The sequence below is a fragment of the Carassius gibelio genome, chromosome A6 (assembly GCF_023724105.1).
Source record: "Carassius gibelio isolate Cgi1373 ecotype wild population from Czech Republic chromosome A6, carGib1.2-hapl.c, whole genome shotgun sequence".
In the NCBI taxonomy this organism is placed as follows: Eukaryota; Metazoa; Chordata; class Actinopteri; order Cypriniformes; family Cyprinidae; genus Carassius; species Carassius gibelio.
This window is the reverse complement of record NC_068376.1, coordinates 15,260,699-15,282,746: the sequence shown is the minus strand read 5'-3', so window position 1 is coordinate 15,282,746 and position 22,048 is coordinate 15,260,699. Positions and strand designations below refer to the sequence as shown.

The 22,048-nt window shown below is 36.8% G+C and overlaps 1 protein-coding gene across 1 annotated transcript in view; it reads left to right on the top strand.

Moving 5' to 3' along the window:
• Positions 1 to 22,048, top strand: part of LOC128015508 (netrin-1-like) — a 55,017-nt gene that overhangs the window by 23,515 nt on the left and 9,454 nt on the right. Inside the window, exons 2-4 of the mRNA XM_052599384.1 lie at positions 6,775 to 6,963; positions 14,976 to 15,125; positions 16,898 to 16,951. Of these exons, the coding sequence (XP_052455344.1) occupies positions 6,775 to 6,963; positions 14,976 to 15,125; positions 16,898 to 16,951 (393 nt within the window). The remainder of the gene's footprint in view (positions 1 to 6,774; positions 6,964 to 14,975; positions 15,126 to 16,897; positions 16,952 to 22,048) is intronic.

Sequence of the window (22,048 nt, the reverse complement as noted above, 5' to 3'; positions counted from 1 at the left end):
ACCCTCATGTTGTTCCAAATCCATATGACTTTCTATATTTCATGAAACACAAAAGGAGAAAATTGCTATTACTACAAATGGGATTTGGAGCTTTAAGCTTCAAAAAGGACACAAAAGCATCATAAAGGAATCATAAAAGTCTTTGATAGAAGTTGTATAACAACTATATTCCAAATCCTTTAAAATCATATAATATAATTTATATTAAAATAATATAATTTAATATAATTTAAATTAACATATAATTTAAATTAACATATAATTTAAGGTGAGAAACTATAAACAACAGGACTGATACTAAGATTTCAGTGAAGAATGATTTACATTTTAGCCTGTTTCTCCCGCCAAACTATTATAATTATTACATTATAATATATAATATTTGAATGGACAAATTTTATAAAAAAAAATCTTCAAAATTTCTACTTTTTTAGTTTCACTTTCAGAAACTGATTTTAATTAATCAATTCTTTTTTTATTATTTGACAGATGATGTCAAGAAAAAATTATTCCATATGCCATCAATTTATTAATTTCTCTCAGTTCAAACCACTGAATATCTTTGGCTGACCACAGAACCACAATGCAAACGTTCATCATTGTCTCAGCGATTAAGTTCCTTAGGGAAACTGTTTTACCAGTGTTGATTTAAGGCCCCAGTGCAAAAGACTTGAACTGATGCAACATCCAAAAAACGCATGTGCAGGCACACACAGGCACTCTTACATTCCACTTATACACACACACACACACTTCATGTCATACAACCACCCAAGCACACTCCCTACACTTAACTTTGCTCAAAGGCCACCAAACCACAACATGGCTGATGTGGTAATATCTAACATTTTATCATTAAGTCTTACGGGGCTTGGGGGGCTAATTGCATTGCACACAAAGATTAAAACTAAACTAGACATTGATGGGTCCTTTTCCATGTTTATTTAAAAGCCCAGTAAGAATAGCAACCCTCCGCATAGCTTCTTCTTTGATTGGCCGGTGTTAGGTGTTGGTATTGAGTCTGGTGGCATCGTCCCCCGTTAAATGAAAGATCTCACGCCCTGGGGTTCATGACATATGACGGGTGATTTTTGACACTGAAGGTCAGGACTCACACCTGAGATGGTGTCGGAGCTGACAGCCATCAAGTTTCTTACCTGAAGAATTTATGAGCTGTGGGTGGATTCCTTAACTCTTAAGTCACGGAATGTGGGTTTGTTTTTAGCCCCATTTGATTTAGTGCACCACTATTTTGGTAATGCTTCACCAAGTATGTTGTTTCATTCATAAAAATTGAAAAGAAAAAGTGTACAATAGTGTAATCACCCCCTTATTCTGCTTGGTTCAAACTTTTTATTTTGTCTTTTTTCAAGTCTGTGCTTGGATCAGTTTTTACATCAAATGTATTACAGTACGCTGAAAATCATCGAAGCCTGATACGTTCTACTCTCTTTTCACCCTTTACTCAAATTGTTAAACAACAGCTGTAATCTCTGAATTAAGGGGTGACATCTTTTTATCTTCGCTCTGTCTGACAGGTTCAGTGAAAAAAGGCCAATAGTGTTGAGTGCTGGACTGATATCCCTGATAACTGAGGAGAATTACCAATGGCCTCTAGTCTGACACTGTTTATACAGCAAGCTTTTACAAAGAGTGTAAGAGTTTGCATTAATTTCCTCACTTATTGGAATGTTCAGACAGTGCAGGAAAAGAAGAATAAATAGTTTAGTTTAGTCAAGTTTATTAATTTATAGAGCACATTTCAAAACAACAGAAGCTGCAAACAAAGTGCAGTACGGAGGTAAAACAAAAATTAAAACAATACTAAAACAGAATTAACACACAGGATCAAAACCTTGAAAACATGTAAGAATTTATACACCATCATTCAAAACATCAAGAATACAGATACGTTTTTAATGAAGATTTAAAAGTAGAAACAGAAGGGGAGGGTCTAATATAGAGAAGGAGACTGTTCCACAGTCTGGGAGCAGCCACTGAGAAGACCCGGTCACCTTTAGTTTTGTAACGTGAGCGAGGAACAGAGATAAGAAGTTAATTGGAAGAACATAAGGATCTTTAAGCATTGTACGGGACAAGAAGATCACTAATATACTCAGGGGCAAGACCATGTAAAGCTTTACAAACAAATACGTTTTCAAATCAATCTGGGACCTAACCAGTGGAGAGAGGCAAGCACAGGAGTTATGTGCTGACACTTTTAGTGCAAATCAAAAACCTGGCTGCTGCGTTTTGAACCATCTGCAGTTGATTTACAGTTGAATTAGGCAAACCAAGGTATAAAGAGTTGCAATAATCCGACTTTGAGGAAATAAAAGCATGAATAACAGTTTCAAGATCTTTCGTAGATAGCATCATCTCGATTTTGGCAATAGATCTTAGCTGAAAGAAACTGCTTTTGACAATAGCACTAATCTGCTTATCGAAACTCAAATTAGAATAAAAAATGACACCAAGATTTTTGACACAGTCATGAAGATTTGAGGATAAAGACCCAAAATGATTAACTATGATGTAAATACTATGATTTAACTGTAGGAAGTTAATGTCCATCCAACATTGTATGTCACACAGGCAGTCAAACAGGCCATACAAAGAACCATTATTATTTTTAATAGGAAAGTAGAGCTGAATCTCATCGGCATAAAAATGGTAAGATATATTGTGTCTGCGTATATTATGACCAAGTGGAAGCATATAATGCAAACAAAAGAGGGCCCAGGATGGAGCCCTGGGGTACACAGTGATGTATTGGGGCCTAAAATAGCCTAAACAACTCTGGATAATTTGTGACTTCACTAACGTTTGTTGAAATAAGGTCAGGTTAACAAAAATATAATCCTAAATACACTCACACCTAATAAATTAAGTTATTCACACCTATGCCAAATAATCAAGCACTAAGTGAGTGTTTGAGGAAATTCTCATATTTGCAGAGGAAGGAAATGAGTGGTCATCAGAATTGTACACAACAGATTTCAACACTAATAATAATAATAATAATAAATGTTCCATCGCCAGCAAATCTGCATATTAGAGTGATTTCTGAAGGATCATGTGACTGGAGTAATGATGCTGAAAATTCAGCTCTGCCAACACAGGATTAATAGCCTTTTCTTTTTAAAATATATTCTGATAGAAAAAAAAAGTTGTTCTAAAAATATTTCACAATATTACAGTTTTTGCTGTATTTTGGATCAAATGAATGCAGCCTTGATTAGCAGAAGAGACTTCTTTTAAAAACATTTAAAAAATCTTACTCATCTAAAACCTTTGAACTGTAGTTTGTGTGTGTTTTCTTATTTTGATATTTAATATAACTATAATATAACTAACTTGATATTTGTTAGCAAAATTTCCATGGTCACAAATAAAAAGTGGGGGAAAAAGTGCTAACAAAAAAACAAGCACAACAAAATCAAGATTCTAATACCGTCTTTTAAGAAAATTCTTAAGTCAGTAAAAAACCAATTAGCTGCACTCAAAAGCTATCACTTTACACTCTTTCCTCACGGCTGAATGTGTTTATCAACCTCTCAGTGAGCAGAGCCAAACTAAAGAGGGAACAGAGACAAAACGCATCTGGTTTGGCTTTCTCCTCAAACCAGCCAATCAGAAGAGTCATCTACCCTCCTTATCTCTGCCCGGGGTTTATCGGCTAGGTAAATGTGTACCTGCAAGTGTGAGTATCTTGGTTTGTTGGCTTCACTGATGAGGGTTTTCATCCTCTGCAAGTATTCTGCATCCACCAGCCTTGTAGGACATCTAGGTAATCTTTCATTCTGTTAAGACTGATGCTGTTCTATTCTGTGGTTAGGAAGTCCCACCAGAGGGATGAGCTTTTCCTCCCATCTCCAAAAGCTGCCGTAATCTTGTTCCGTCACATAAGGCAACATTTAAATTATGATCATGCTTTTAAGGCAGATTAAATGTAAAGATTAATGAGTCTGAAAGCACTTCAAAGATACGGGGAAGCATGCAGGCCGAACAAGGTGTGAGAGTGGGTGTCAAAGGTCAAAATGAGCAGATCTCAAGCTGTAGAAGTGAAACAAAATGTGTTTAACAGTGAGTTGATTGTGGGGGGCGGCATAATGTACAGCCGCTTTGTGTTTGCTCCCATTGAGACGCAAACACCCTGAATCCTGCTTGACTGTAAAAGAGCAGGTGTGAGGACACTGTATGCTGTGTGTGTGTGTTTGTGTGTCACAACAATCACAATCTCTATCATGAGGAAACCAGATGAGGTACTGAAACAGCTTTTCCCAGCTGCCCTATGTGTGTCGAGGAAGCAGTCTGAGCCAAATACTACGAATAGACTCCCATGTTGACAGCGCAATTTCCTTTTAGTGGAGTTCTTTTATAGGTGCATACTATAGTGATTCTACAACAGTGTTCTCCAGCAGTTATGCTCATGAAATGCATATATATATATATATATATATATATATATATATATATATATATATATATATATATATATATATATATATATATATATATATATATATATATATATATATATATATAATCAAATTAAATTGATAGTCTAAAACTAAAACCAGTAAATGATAAATGAAACCACATATTGGTTAACTTAACCTTTTAACAAGATGCATTGATTCTTGATAGCAAATTACAGTCTAAGACTGCTGCTGCCCAATCCATATAAAACATAACTTCTTTTAGAACAGATTGTTTTAAATAAAGGAAGAACGAATACAGCTGAAAGGTTTTCGGGTGATGTCATTGTAGTAACAGATTTTTCTCATTACTTCGCTAAAACATACTGTTGTGATTAGTTTACTCAGTTTTATGTCCGTCCAATTGCAATTTAAGGAATTGTTGTGCCTTGAAAAGTAATAAAATGTTCAAATGTGGTACAATATTTATACATTTTTTAATTTTCAGAGAAAACAAGTTGGATTTTCTGTTTATCAATAAGTTCAGGAAGTCTGTTGAAATTTAAAGAAGCTGGGAGCTGAATACTGGATTGCACTTGCCTTATTAGCAAAAGTGAATAATCCATACCTAGAGGGTAGGAAGGATCAGTTTCCACTGGGATTCAAACAAGCAGGCAGAATTAATACCAACAGTATGCCTGTTTGAGAGCAAACTAGCCGTGCATGGAGTAAGTTTGAAGAGGAGACACTTCTAGGACAGGCCAAATTATCATTCTTTATGTCCTGCAGGCATCTCAAAAGACCTATTCCAAGTTGAATTTTTATTTTTATTTTGCCCTTTTCGGGCAGCAAGTGGAAAATCTGTGGAGATGAGCCAAGAGCATTTAGGGTGATACTAAATGTGAATATTTTAATTAAACAAAGTGTAAAAAAAAATGATGGACTAAATAAATAAAAACCTTGAAAGCCATTGTTGTAGTTTTAGTCTTGCTATAGTGACTGCAATTGCTTTTGTTAGTTGTTATGCCCTCTCATCAAAATGCTTGTTTTTTCATGACGTTTCCTAGCATAAGACCAAATAAACACTCCGCTGAAGTTGCTCAGAGAATGTGCATCAGCTATGTCTTGCCAACAGTTGTCTGCACTTGAAAAGCCCAAAGCATTTTGGTAGGAGGGTTGGGATTTATCGCTGAATAATACATAAGGAGGAGCCACACCAATGTCTCACCCAGACTTAATGAAAGAGAACATTTCTGCACACAAATCAGTCATGAATAAACATCAGACAGTAATTAAACTTGGTGGCAGAAACTTTGTTCATTAGTAAACAAGCAGGAGCAGAGCTTCCTGTGCATGGTGGGGAATGGGAATGGAATGGTAATTGGAGGCCTTGTCTGATATTGTTTGGCATCACTGGGAAAGAGCAGGCCTGGTCAGAGACAAAGCTCAGAAGCTGACCTCATTATCAGAAGTTAATTTCCTGGCACTTCATTTGCTGCAGTTGGTAAAGACATAACTGTCAAACTGACGCCTGGACCTCTACTGCATAATGATTAAGGAAATTCTCTTAATTCTTGATTTAGATGGTCTCATGACACATAAATAGTACAGAAACATTTGTATAATTTACTTTTTTATGTTTATTAGAGCTCTGTGTGTCTAAATCATAATAGCTTACCCAGAAAATAATGTTTCTGAAAATGTGCATGTGGTTTGATAAAATTATTTCATCTAAATTTTAAAATAATTGTTATGTGTTTGGATATCGGATATACACTACCACTCAAAAGTTGGGGCCAGAATGATTGAATGATTATTATTATTATTATTTATTTATTTTTAAGAAATTAATACTTTTATTCAGCAAGGATGCATTAAATTGGTCCAAAGTTACAATAAAGACATTTTCAATGTTACAAAAGATTAACATTTCAAATAAATGCTGTTCTTTTTAACTTTCTCAAACAATCAAAAGCAACACACATATCTGAACACTGAAATTATGCAAAATGTTCCTTAACAAAAATCAGCATCTTAGAATGATTTCTAAGGGATCATGTGACTTTGAAGACTTGAGTAATGGCTGCTGAAAATTCAGCTTTGCCATCACAAATGGACATTAATTAGTATATTAATTATATGTTATTAATAAAAAATATATTTTTTAATTCATGTAGAATTATGCCTGAGTAGCTCAAACCAAATGGAAAAAAGGGAAAAAGGCCCAACTAGGACATGCAATTTCTTGGTTCTTATGTACTTGGCTTGAAATGTTTGAGAAACGCTCTGACAAAGGATGTGCTGTTTTAAAAAGAAAATGCATCTTCTGTTTTTTTTTTCTTCTTTTCCGCAGCCTGCAACTGTAACCTCCATGCGAGGCGCTGTCGTTTCAACATGGAGCTTTACAAACTCTCCGGGAGGAAAAGCGGAGGAGTCTGTCTGAACTGCCGCCACAATACGGCAGGTCGCCACTGCCACTACTGCAAGGAGGGCTACTACAGAGACATGTCTAAGCCCATCTCTCACAGGAAAGCCTGCAAAGGTATGAAGGGTACTGAATCTAAACACCATGGGCAAAACGGGTGGATGGGTTTGGTCTTAAGGGCCCAAAGTCTGCAACTTATCACTTGACGCATCCTTAGTAAAGCAGAAAACATTAAGGCTAAGTGATTAGCCGGCTGTTTTCTACACAAAGAAATTCACATAGTAGCACAAAGGAACCAATTAGATGAGCCGGTGACTATTCTTAATACGTTACCCCTCAAATGAAGGAGTCAGCAGGTCCGAAGAAAGAATTCTCACATTCCTGTGCTCCTCCAACCCCATGAGTCTCTGTCAGCATGCAGCCCAAGGACAGGGATGTGGGTAGGGGAGGGGTGGAGGAGGAAGGTTACATCTTTCTGAGTTATTGGGATTCATTTGGGGGATGGTTTGACAATAGAAGTCAAACAAACAGAGCTGAGGTGTGAACTGATCCTTGTTACAGGTCAGATGAGTGAGAGGAATTGAGGTTAGGGGGAGGACGGACAGGAAGAGAAGATACGCAGGAAGGAATAAGCGAGCAGCTTTCCACAGGTGTGCAACTGGCTGGCGACAGCACACTTACCTGGAGCTGTCCAGAAGAAAAGAGAGAAAAGGGACAGGCTATTCTCACCTAACTTTGCTGCAGGGCAAGAGGACAGGAGCAAAAGCTTTGTGCAAACAAGCCCCCTGTCACACCTTAGCATATCCTCATAACAAAGTCCATTCTGCTGCTGTCCGTGACGGCTTAGGATCATTTACTTCCAGCTTTAGCTCTGGGTAAAATATTAGGTCTGTGCTTAAAAGTTAAAGGATCTGTTTTCCCAAACAGATAAATAGGTAAATAAATAAAAGCATCCATCAAACTGACAAAGAAAACGGCGGGGAATATTTTTGCATCATGTGAGAATGTTACACTTCAAGGCATGCATGCGTTCTCACTTACAACATCCACACTACAAAGCAATTGACCCTATTCCCGCTGTTATATAGAAGCAGTTCAGGTTGTAAAGATTATGATTTACTGTATATATAGTTTTAGACTAAACTAGAAAAACAGCTAAATATTTGAATGTGAATTTTAGATATGACATTTAACACAGTTGATTTTGTGGCATACTTTGTTTTGAATTTACACTTTTTTATTGAATTCTTAGACATGGAATATAACCATATTTGTGGAATATTTCGTAGTTTTTAAATATTTTTAATATATTTATAAAATTTTATATAAATTTAGTTTTAACGTTTGTAAAGTTAACCAATTTAATTGTTTTGTGGTGTATTTTATATATCAGTATAAGCTATAGTATAAACAGCAGATTGTTTAATAAAATAACACCTTACCTGGTTGATTTAGACATACAGTTTACAACTGATTTAGACACACAATTTGCAAAATCAAACATATTTAATTAATGTAAAAATGTGTTTTTTTTGTTGTTGTTGTTTTTTTTTGTTCACATTCCACCTGATGAATATGAAAAAGATTAATGTGTATATAATAATATTCTCTGCATGGAAAGGCATTACAAGAATGCATAACCTAACCAACATATGCATTTTACCATACTCCAAACTGACATTTACCCCTCTCTGGGCTCTCGTCTGATTCTCCTGTCGACGTGGAATGCAAACAGACATTCATCATCCGACTGTGTGTTCCACTAACCCCCATGCTATGTGTCTTAGTGAGGGAAGAGAACTTCTTTTTGTTTTCATTTCCTTTCTCCTGTGGACAAGACTCGATTCTTTCAGCATCCCATTACTCTCCACGGTGAGGTTTGCTCTGTTGGGATATGTTGGCTGGTCCAATGATGCATTTGAGAATTTTGTACACACTTTCATAATGCAGTGTGCAAAAGGAAAAGTCTGAAAATGCCAAAGGTCAGCTGTGAGCTTGAATATGTTGTTTTAAAGTGAAATATTTCGAGATAGAAACTCTTATCAGAATCACAGGATGTGACAGTCCAGCTGGCATTAGATCTCTCTTCTGTTTCATTTTTCTCTGCTTTCGAAAGGCTTCTGTGGTTAAAATCAAGGGTGAATAATCCTGCAGGTCTCTGATGACCCTGGGCCTCTTTTCCAAAGTTTTATTAAAATGATCTGCTTTGCTTGGAAAGCTAATGAACTCTTCTGTTTCCCTGAGATTTGAGACAGAGGCCATGGAGGATTTCCCAGACACTTGGAATTACGGTCAACAAACCAAATGGAATTCACTAATGGTTCAAGGAAAACTTTGAAAAGAATAACAGACTAAAAATAGCCATAATACCCTTTAGATTGTTAAAGAATTAGTAATAAACCTTTCAAAATATTCATGTACTACTATGAATGGATGAAATATTGGGGACAAATCAATTCTGGATTAAAATGCATCATTGTGACCCACAACCTTTGAGAACTTTTTTGAATGCATATACTTCATTGTAAAGGAGATTTACAGCAATTCTTCCAAACTTTTTGATTAAACTGAAAATTCCCAGTGCTGAATGCTTGCTGTTGCTTTCATCTGTTCGCATGCTTTTAACAGTCTCTGTACATTTCTCAATGCCTTCATTCTTTCGCAACAGTCATCCATATTTCTTCTGTTTTTGATCAAGTCATTTATCTTCAGGTTCAACTGCCTAATCAGGCTTTGGTGTTAGTTTATGCCAGGAACATTTATCAGCACTGCTAGCATCATCACAATAGGCACAAGCTCAGTATTAGTGTTTATATATAGGCTATATATTTGAGAATTCTAATATTTTACTTGGATATTTATGTCGGTTCACTCTGGGTCTCCTACTCTTGATGTTTAAACACAGAAAAACACTGGCACTTTTCAAATGAGAGAGAGAGAGAGACCTCGCGTTAATCTCAGCTGACTACATCAAATCAAAAGTTGCTTCATTTGAAATTGTTCTGAAAACACAGTTAGAGCCCCTAATGTAATTACAATCAGACACTGTCCAAGTTACACAGCTGTATTAGGTTACATCAAAACAGATGTACAAACAAGGATGTGTGGTAATTATAGAAAGGTGACAAATGATATGAAGCATGATATTTAATTCCCGCCAAAGAAAACATTTTCGCAAGCTAAATATGCGAAGTATCGCAAGTTAATGGAAATAGGTGCGAGTATGTTGTAATAGAAAGCAGCCAACTCCTCTCATGCTCATTAATTTGATGTGTTCACCGCATGCTTTCTCTTTTCCTTTTTGACAAGTCCTCGCACTCTTAATCAGAGCAATGAAATAGTGGCAACTATAACTATAACAATTTACTTCAGGAGAAACAATTACACTGTTCTGCTCTTGTACAAAGCTTCACATCAGAGGCTCCCTGTTTCATGTTCAACATAATATGAGTCTTCTAGAAGGCAATGTTCACCCAAACTTGTTCTTAACATTTACTCACCCTCATGTCTATATGACTTTATTTCTGATGTGGAACACAAAAGAAGATATTTTTTAAGTATGTCGTTAACCAAACCATATGTTTTATACCCACAAATGACTGGTGGAACCACCCAATGTGAACTAAACTAAATAAAAATGTCAAACATCTCATTTATTTGGGTCTCTCTTTATATTAAGGTCCAATTCTCGCTATTACCAAACCAGTAACTAAAAATTTTGCCTTAATAAATTCCTAGTTTTCTGCTTTTTAATAGTTAGTGAGATAGTTGTTAATTTTATGTATTGGGTAGGATTAGAGATGTAGAAAATGGTCATGCAGAATATGTGCTTTATAAGTACTAATAAACATCCATTTTGTTAATAAGCAACTAGTCAATAGTGAGTTTTGATCCCTGTACTAAAATGCTACTTATTTTTTATTTACTGTAAAGTCATATATATATATATATATATATATATATATATATATATATATATATATATATAAACACTTGCTCAATTGGACAACTGGAACATTTTCCTTTTAAATTCATAAAGAATGATGTGAAGAGTCTGCCGCACTCTGCTTCTGATGAAACCACAGCCGTCTGATTTGTGGCTTCACCCTTCATAAACCACACTGTAAACACACAAAGTGAAGGCAGCTTTGCTTTGCAAGGTGCATCTTGTTTTACTCTTTGAGTTGTTTGCTCCATAAGATTCATTTATTTTTAGGAAACATGTGCTTCATCATTTCTCCTGCCCACTGGAGTGAGCGACTCCTTTGAAGATTTGATTTGTTAAATGAGCCATTTCGTTTTAATACAGTAAACCGCACTTAGATCATGCAAGTGTGTGGCGCTCTGCAAACTGTCAGCCACACCAGACCCTCGTCACCCCATTGGGTGGGCTGTTAATAGATCAGACATTTTTGGTTAGCTTGGAATCTTGGTTCAGTATTATATGAATGTTTCTGTTTATATGGATTGCTACGAACTAGCAAGCGAAAGAGAATGACATCAGTCTCTGATGGGATCCCAGGCAGCAAAACTTTAGCCAGTCAATCTAATTATGCCTTCAATGTGTGGTTGCCATGGGTTTATATACAAATAGACAAAATAAAGGGCTAATTTTATCCCCATCCTCATTAGGGTTCTGTCAAAAGCTAAGAAAGTTATTACTGAGTATGCTAGTAGAGATTATGCTTGCAGTGAGAGCTGTGTAGTGTCTCTGGTCACACTATTAAGCCTTCCACTTGAACATGTGTCTTGCATTGTCACAAAACTGTACTATTATTAACCACAAATAACCTCTTCTTTTGGGGATTTGAAAATATTGTTTTACATTACCTCACTTTTCTCATTAAATTTCCAAAAAAACTACTACTTTTGCGGCTGGCTTCAATTAGAAGAGAATGTAGTGCATAAAAAGGATAAATTGGCAAAACGTTTGTTGACAAGACGACATGTTGCTTGGAGTGAGATTCATAATTTCATCAAATGATAATGCTAATGCTTGCTATTGCGAAAGAAGAAGAAGAAGAATATTTGTCTCAAAACTCCCTAACGTGAATTTAAGCAAAAACAGACACTCAAAAGATATCAGAAAAACACTCAGTGGTGTTTATAGTAAAGTTGCTCTCATTTTCTCTTCCCTTTATTAGCTTCAGAGCAGAAACTAAGCATTAGAAAACTGAGCCTGGGCTGAGCTGGCCATCCTCCAACAACACACAAATTACCCCACCGACTCTCAACATGATGTTTTTAATGGAGGAGAGGAGCTCAGACTTCAGACAGCAGCTTTATGGTAAACTATTGGCAGGGATCTAAACTTCTCACATCTGCTCCTCTATTAAAGCTGCCGTGTGCAGATCTCTTTCAAAATGGAATACATGCTCTCACCAAGCACTTCATTTTTGGCCTTTACTCCTTTCTATTTTTCGATAAATGTACATACAGGTATATATTATATACTGTAAATATACATAATGTCCCAATAATGCTCTAAAAATGACAAAAAAACATCATGAAAGTCCATTCTTGTATAATTGTCGTATAAAAGTCGTGGCCTAATGGTTAGAGTGTCGGACTCCCAATCGAAGGGTTGTGAGTTCTAGTCTCGGGCTGGACGGAATTGTGGGTGGGGGGAGTGCATGAACAGCTCTCTCTCCACCTTCAATACCACGACTTAGGTGCCCTTGAGCAAGGCATCGAACCCCCAACTGCTCCCCGGGCGCCGCAGCATAAATGGCTGCCCACTGCTCCGGGTGTGTGTGTGTGTTCACTGCTCTGTGTGTGTGCATTTCGGATGGGTTAAATGCAGAGCACAAATTCTGAGTATGGGTCACCATACTTGGCTGAATGTCACTTTCACTTTGTTTCGAAAAGTGGAGTGACCAGGATATACTTTAAAAAGTCAACTTTTGAATTCCACAGGAAAAAAAAGAAGGTCATACAGATTTGAAATGACATTAGAGTGAGTAAATAACAGAAGAAATGGAATCTATTCAGTACTTTTTAAGTTTTCTATGAAATCAGAACAACAACAACAACAACAACAAAAAATCTTCTGGTTTGTATATTAATAAACTCTTAGCTTGGTACTTCTTTTACCAGGGACATGGCAGTGTTGAGAGGTAGTGGATGAGGAGGATAGGAAACAGTAGATCCATATCTACTCCAGGAATCTGGTGTAGTGCCACCACTTGACTGCTAAGTGGACAAGCACTTAAACACTCTCCAGACAGGCTCTTATCAGACAGCAGAAGCTCAAACATTTGAGAGACATACACCTGCGCTCCATGTGTTTTACGTTATTTACTCGTTGGCCCAGTCTATCTGATTTGGGCAGTTGTTGGTAGGATGCCATTCTCTCCAAGAAACAGCATTTCCTGTAAAGTACCATTGTACTGTAACAATTTTTTTAAGGCTTAAGTTGCAATAAAGTTTTAAGGTAATCAATATTATGACAGATATGCTGTTCATTAAACCTAACTTTTACTGAACCTCGATAATTGCTCGAGCAGGCAACCACTGCAACGAGATCAATGAGTCATGAGTACCCTCAATTTATGATCCGGTTATAAAGTCTTATATATATATATATATATATATATATATATATATATATATATATATATATATATATATATATATATATATATATATATTGCAGCCGAAACCTCAGTATTTAGTTCTTTTTAAGACTCTTGATCATCCATTTCCATAAAGAAGTTCTGGAAATGACCTGCGCCACATTTAAGGGTGTGAAGCTGTTTCATTTATTAAGAATTAGTCAGCTGAGCTGTTTATTGAATCTTTAGGGCGTTTTAATGCACATTTATAATGAGGAAAAAAATGTGGCAATTTTCTACATAATGGCATCTCCAAAGACAAGACATAAACTTGGCTTTAATGACAAGAGAGTGACACGAGACAGACATGTAGGGAGTGGATGTCTCTCTGCAGCGTTCCAACCGTGGGACTGGAACCTCACTTCACTGCTCTCAGCACAGGCTTGAAAGAAATAAAGTTTAAGCACAACTCTGTGCTTCATTACTCATACATATATATGAGCCAATTTACTCATTTAATGTGTTAAACATTTGACAGTGTATCACTTCTACAGTGCTGGTTGGGGGAAATGTAAATAAGTAGCAATGGACTCTTTGCAAATGTAGCTTTAATGTAACCACCCATGGTGGGTATTTAAGAAAACGTACTTGAAAGGAGTTTTGACAAAAAGGCAATACAATCAGTTCACAAGCTTTAAGAAGCAGAGAGAGACGCTGAGCCATATGTCAGAGAAAGACCTCCCAAGAGGAAGGAAATGTGACAGACATTATTGGCACAAGCACAATATTCTGATGAAAGCACATGTGATGGAAACATATTTTAAGGAAATGTGTTTTTTTTTTTTTACAGATATTTATTTTGATATTATAGATATTTAGATATTTTTGCCAATTTGAATATTTATCATAATACAGTGGTTCCAAAGGAATTGTAAAAGGAATAATTTCTTTCAACATAATTCACAAGAGAAATAATATATATTGTGTTGATAAAAGACGAAAAAAATAAGTTTTTGCTTAGAAAATAATAGGAAAAAAAAAAAAAAAAAAAAAAATTACTAGGTGATGGGACACCTGTGTGAACTCTAGAAAAATCACAGATAAAAAAAACTTAAATGTGCAGTCAATTCTGAAAAAAGGTTTGATATTTTTTTCAGGTTGATATTTTTAGCCAGTATGCTGACATTTTTAAGGTAGACTTCAGTGTCCAAAACTGTCCAGATACATTTAGGTGCTGTTCAGAGAGACTTTATCTTGATGCGCCCGGTCTTTATGTGCTTATGATCGGAGATAAATGCATAACAAGGAAAAGATTCTCAAGCCATTCAGTGTAAAATCACTGACCATCATACCAAGGTTTTGTGTTTTGAATTTGTATGTGTATGTGCATGCTCTTGTCACGAGACTGGTCACCACTTTCACAAAACACACAATGTCAACTGCTTCACCAATCTTCCCCCTCTTATTTCCCCAGACTTAGGCACTTAAAGCTACTTTTATAGTTTATCTGTGCTTTGTATGTATGTACCGTTTGTATGTGCTTTTCTTTTATCTCTTTTCTTCTGTTCCTCACAGCCTGTGATTGCCATCCTGTGGGGGCCGCGGGCAAAACCTGTAACCAAACCACAGGCCAATGCCCCTGTAAAGACGGTGTGACGGGTATCACATGCAACCGTTGTGCTAAAGGCTACCAGCAGAGCCGATCGCCCATTGCCCCCTGCATAAGTATGTGGATCACTCAATGTCAAGATCTCTATTTTTTCCACTTCAATCCCCAATGAGCCATAATGCACTTACAAAGGTTTCTGTCCATGGAATGCTTGAAATACTGAGCTGAAACTCTTTTGAAGGACTGTAGGATCTATTTTTTATTGTTTTTATGGTCAAACATGAACATCTGCAATGAAGTCACAATGGAATGACTTCTGCATTCTCACCTGCCATTCTTTAAAGAGTCTTAAAGCAACACTAAGTCAACTTTGGCGCTCTAGCGATTAATAAACAGAACTGCATGCATCCATTTTGAAAACAGAAAAAGTTAAATAGTGTTGCTTTAAGATTGCTTTTAAAGATTGCAAAAGTTTAAAAGTATATTCACTGCATGGTCATGAATGAAGCAAGCATATAATTTGGATTTGGAGTCAAACTGTTTAATTGGTGCTTTTATCGACGAAGCAACACTTGGATATCAAAACATTTGGAAGAAAAGAAATAGCGCTGAAGAAGTTTAGCAGAGTAAATTCAATCTATAACTTTTTGGAGTCATAGGCCATATCTTTGATTTTCCTGCGAAAGTCACAAGAACTGATGTGTGAAACTGGAAAAGGTGGACACTGTGGTAATTAAACTGAAAATATTTAGTTTCTCTCATAATTGCAATAAAACATTTTCAATAGCCCATATCATTTAATCAGTATCTGAATCCATGCCAAGCTCAGTTTAACATGAGGAAGTCTTGGCTACACATAGCCTACTATTATGTCATCTTATTCTGAAGACCATAAATCAATAGGATGAAAATATTCATAACTCGTTCCCATGTCTAATCTAATGGTAATTCTTTATTGAACTCTACATTAAAGCACTTGATATGGTGCGTGCGCTTTTGTCCAAAGCCTAAAAGATTAAATGCTGTGTTTTGAATTGTTTTAAGATTTGATAAGTCATCCAAAATGAGTAACATTAAAGAGCGATATCATTATTTAAGCCTTGTTTACTGGCCGAAACACCATAAAAGTAACAACAACAAAAAAACATGTTTTGGCTCCGTGCAATTTCTTAGGGTCACAGTTCAACAAGAGCAAACAAACATTTTTTAACCCCACCACACGATGAAGATCATTCATGATTTATTGTATTAATTTATTTTTAAATTATTTTTTAAATCAGAAGACTTGATTCTTTCTTCCTTCAAATGGCTCTTTTATTTATTTTTTCTATACTCGTCCACCAGCTCACAGGGCACATGAGCACTCTTATCACCTTCTTCATATTTCTCTTAGTACGCTCAAGCTGTTTCAGTCCTCTTTTTGTTCTGTCCTCATGGCATTAACTGCCTTTTCTTCCTGAATATTTATGTTCCAATATAGCAAAGGACCATTCTTCTTATTATTTATTTTATTTGTTTTTACCACTTTTATGAATGCAATCACTTTGTTCAAAAGGTCTTTCATTACACATGGTTTTACTGAGTGTAAACTTCCCTCCATTCATGAAAAGATCATGGAAGGAAGAATGAAAGAATCAAGTCTTGGACATGTACTGTATCTCACTGTATTTCATAATGGCAAAAGAGAGATACAAATGGATTTCTAATGTTAAACCAGTATCTTCAGAGTTTAAATGATTCAAATTAGTAGCAATAAATTGTCTGAATAATCTAATATTTATTTTTATATTGATCCTAGATTGTATGTATTGTTTAATTTTAATTTAACTTATGTTTATGTATTTATTTATTTTGTTAACCGTGCTCTCTTTTTTTTTTTTTTTTACAGAAATTCCTATTGCTCCACCAACTACCACTGCAAGCAGCACAGAGGGACCTTCAGGTTAGTTAACTGATCTTAGTCTCATATAAAAAAAAATATTGTTTAATCAAGAATATATCTGATGTCAGAAACTACAGGAGATCTTAGACCGAATTGCTCACTATTAAAAAAAAAAAATGCTAGCGGTTTATAAAGGTTCCTTTTGAATCATGTTTAGATAGGCCACTTTTATGTGTCTTATAGTGATGACTGAGAACTCATTATGGAAGAGGGACTGCAGAAAATCTTTTTAGGGGCATCTATTTTTACAGTTACAGTACATCCCTAGACGTGTTCGTTCTTGCCGCAGATGTTTTATAAATGTCTAAAAGTAAACAGAATGTCAGACTTAACTTCCATGCCTGCCAAACTTAGCATCAGACAGTAAAACACTGTCTGCAAATATACAAATGCTCTCCTAAAATTTCTTGCAATTACGAACTAAGTGTCTCCTAAACAGATGTTTAATTTCCTACGTTGTCTTCCCTGAGACATCAGTTTCCTTTTTTTTTTTTTTTTTTTACATCGAGAGTGAACATGCTTTAGTTTGCCCGTATGGACAAGATTTTGTTGATTTTGTCATTCTCACAGACAGGAATTCTGGCGTGCTAGAAATCTTTGCAGCTGTTGGTTGATCGCCGTAGACCTCTAATGCTTTACTGACAGATAAGATTGACAGCAGAGCTGCTGGTATTCTCTCTGTCGTAGACCTCATTTAATTCTTCTCTGAGATATTTTCTCTACCCCCACATTTTTCTTCTACCGTCTTTTTATTCTCTCTACATTTCTTCCTCCTTTGTCCTAAAATACCAACAGTACTCACTCTCACTAGCCCATCTGAAACCAATTCTGTGTTTCATGGTAGTTTGGCTCTTGCCAAATGTCAGAACTGCTCTGTGAAAATGGACTTTCTTTAACGGACTATCAATGATTTGAGATAGAGGGTGTTATGACCCATGCAAAATAAACAAATAGGCAAAGTGGAGGGAAAAGTTTAACCCATTCACCACAATGTGTTTCCATTTGCCATGGCCTGACCCTAAAGCATATGGCAGCACGTGTAAAACTAAACTTTCATTATGCGTGACTTAGTATCTTTCTAAAAAAAGAAATAGCTAAGGCAGTGCTGAAAAATAAATATAAAAATCTATTTATTCTTTAGATTTTATATTATTATGAAAATTATTATGTATCAAATATTATTTAGTATTTCATTAATTTTGTAGGTTTTTTTTCACCATTCTTCATCTCAGGGGTAGACAATGTCGGTCCTGCAGTGCCGATGTCCTGCAAAGTTTAGTTCCAACCCTAAAAAAAGCCTCACCTGCCTGTAGCCCCTGTAATTCTTGATTAGCTTGTTCAAGTGTATTTGCTGTAATAAACAAACAAACATTATTTTACATATACTGCACATTATTGTTTCTCTGAAAGTTGTCTTTCTGAAAGGCATCGTTTTTTTTACAAAACTCATCGTTCTGAAAAGCACAATGTGCTCTGATTGGCCAGTTATCCAGTGCGTTGTGATTGGATGAATACCTCAAGTGTGTGAAGGAAATGCCACGCCCCTTACCATACTGTGATGTCTTGTCCCGGTGCGATGAGACAAAACCAATAAAACCCGCATTTGAATCATCAGTAGCAAATGTATATGATCATATCTATATTTTAAAAATATGAAAACGTACTTACAGGCTGCGAGTCAGCATTATTTGTCAGAACACTGGCATTGTGGGCTGCTCTAAAATGCATTGCATACATCTGAATATTTGGGTTGAACTGTTCTCGAACAGTGTTGTAAATACAACGTAACCACTGATTTCTAGTTGTGTCCTCTTTTGGAAGACCAAACAAAGTATTTTTGCTTTCACAACGAAACACAGTGTCTCCACGACATGGCGGCGATGGCAATAATACTACAGCGAGAATAAAAGTTACGCTTTCTTTCTTTGCATGAACATTTGGGTGGTGTTATGTAAATCTTCTCACACAGTGATGTAGACATGTGGGGGCGTATTTAAAAGAGGCGTTTTAGGCGTTTTTTAACTTTTATAAAGAATATCTCTTTGGGTTTGAGAGTTTAGTCTTTGCAACTTTAGAGATCTTATCTGTTCACAAACAGCTTGTAACACCCAAAGAGAAAGAAAGACTTGAAATTGCATCATATGACCCCTTAAAAAAACAATATACTATATATTTTTTTTATATGTAATATTAACATATCACCACCAGTTGTCACATTTTAGCTGTTTTTTATATTTTTTTAATGGAAATACTAATATGATGCAAATGGATGTCTGATCCATGATAGAAATAGAAATGATAGAAATAATTTCTGAAGTTTAGTTCAAACAATTAAGGTGAAATTAATTATATTGTCAGACAATTTATAAAATACACCATTTCTAATCACTTAATGGGATATGTTTGGCAAGTTATATTTCAAAATCAACATATTAAAAAAAAAAAAAAGTAATTTATTTGCAAAGATGGCATGACCTTTAATTCAGTCAGCGGGGGCGCTGCTGATTTTGACCCCTTAAACGCTCGACCCATCTGGTTTTCAGAGCAACCTTCCATGAAAAAAGCAGCATTCCAAATCAAGCTGATGGAGAGGTGGAGCACAGGACAGACATATTTGAGTGCCCCCATCAAAATGGATGCTGCAGACCACCCACACATCTTTCTATGGGACCGCATATATTATACCTCCACTCCAGGCCCAAAGCACACCTCGGGAAAGTGCAATACAGCAGAAAAATATGACCTCATCCAATAGATGATTGCAAACAGATCAGGGCACCTCCACCCTTCTCTTTAGCAGTTGCCCACTCAGACGGAGAAAGACTGCGAATGAGAGAGAGAACCTGTACGTTCTTGTACAGAAGGGTGGGCCAGGCAGCTGTGTAGCAGGTGTCTATGAGAATGAAACAGGGGAATGGCAAGACTACAGAAGAAAAGTCAAGGGAGAAGAAGGATATTAATATGTCTTCAACACTGCCACATGGAGGGGAGGAATGCATTGCGAATACCTCCGATTGCTCGGCTCAGACAAAACACATATTGTGTGGCAAGGTCATGCATGGTGTGAGACACCACTCCCAAGACCCCTGCATAATCCCTCAGACACACACTCATCTACGACTGACTGATGCCTCTACAAACCTGCATTAGGAGATCAGCGCGTGTTGTTTTTACAGTCATTATTTGAATGGATGTGTAGATGTTCAGATGTTTTACCGTGGGGACTGCTCAAAAATATATATATATATCACATAACCAGTTAAAATGATAAGTCTGTATTTACTCACCCTCATGTTGTTTCAAATGCATATAATCGTATTAAAAAACAGTTTGAATAATAAAAATGAAAGTGATTAGGAACTGGAACCGTCAAACTCCAAAAATGGCAAAAAAGCATTATGACTACTGTATGTGCATTATAATACATTTGTTTGTAACTAGTTTTGCATGGAAAAACAAAACAGAAATTTATCACTGAAATCAAACTGCATTCACTGAAAACTGGCCTTTATATCCCTGAATGGTATATTCGTACCTTAACTATGAGACGGTAGTTTTACCCGATACCATGCTTTTTTTCTGACAGGAAAGAAAGATAGTCGTACAGTGACACAGGGATGAGTAAATAATGACAGAATTTTCATTTTTAGGTGAACTATCCCTTTAAAAATGTCACCCTTTTAAGACCGAATGGTCTCCATAGAATTTAACGAGGCTCCTAGTGATCATGAAAGGAATGAACAAAAAAGGGGAGTGAAAGATTGGAATTGGAGAGAGACAGAAAGAGAGTGAATAGCGTTGAACCAGTGTCTCATCAGGAATGCAAAGCTCTCGTCTAATTTCAAGCTGGCCTCTCCTCTCTCCGATTTCGCATTGTCAGATTTCGAGTGTTGTCGCTGGGGCTTCATTTACAGTAATGAAGTTGATTTCCACTCAGTCTCTCCCTATCAAAGCGATGCTACCGTGACCAAAACAAACCCTGCTTTAAAACTGCACGCACTGTCTGGTCGGTTTCTTTAAACCATTGCCAGAGTTCGAAGACAGCTATTTTTCTCTCAAAGTCCTGAATAGAACTTAAAGAACGAGAAGGATATTTTGAGAGGTTGAGAGGGAAGGAGAGAAAAAAAAGCAGTTCCCTTTGGAACAGACCCAGCTTGCCCATAGAGTCCCTGCCCCAGTGGGAGCTTGGGGCTCTGGCTATAATCTAATTACATGCTTTATTTGCAGCAATTTGTTTCTCAATCAGTCTCATTCGCACAGAGAAAGCCTTCCCCCTGTGCGCTCATTCACACCACATTTTTACAGTTCCCAGACCTGAGATGTGCCCATTAGCATTGTCCATCCCATCATAGGTCCGACTGGAAACAGACCTCAGGTCAGCTTTAGGCTCTTTTTGCTAACAACAGAGTACAGTGTCTGGCCGTCCTCAAGCGCCAAAAGACCCAGCAGGTTAGATTGTCAGTGTTAGATGTCAAGGCTTTTCAGAAGTGCTGAGTGACGCTGAATAGCACAGACTCATTAGGCGAAAAGTTGTTCTCCGCCGAATCTCCAGACCGACAACTTCCCTCGACATCTAGCGACGGAGAGAATTCGTCCCCAAATGTTTCCCCACAGGGGTCCCCACAGTCAGCGTGTAACCGGTGCCCTCCACTCATTCTTCAGTGTCAAACAAGCCTCACATTCAAACTTACACGCAGCTTTCTTTTAGTCACTGGCACCGCCAAGAGCGCCACTGGACCTGGTGCCAAAAATCTCTCGTACACCGCTTTCGCTTGAAAAGACGGCAGGAAAAACATCCATTAAGGTGACACTGGTCTCTGTGGGAGCATCATGACGGGACGGCAAGCTAACCCTACTTCCCCTAACTCAAGAGGGGGCACAATGAGAACATTTGTCCTTGCTGCAGGGGACGAGATGTTTAAATAGGAATCTCAGGGTGCTCATCACCTCCTTAAAGGAGAGCTAATGAGAAACGATGGCTTTCAAAGGGAAGTATCGTGATGGCATTAAACGGGGTTATAGGAAAACAAAGCAGTTGCTCTATAGTCTTCATTTAAATGCAAATGAGGCTGCCACACTATGGACTCTCAATTTCAT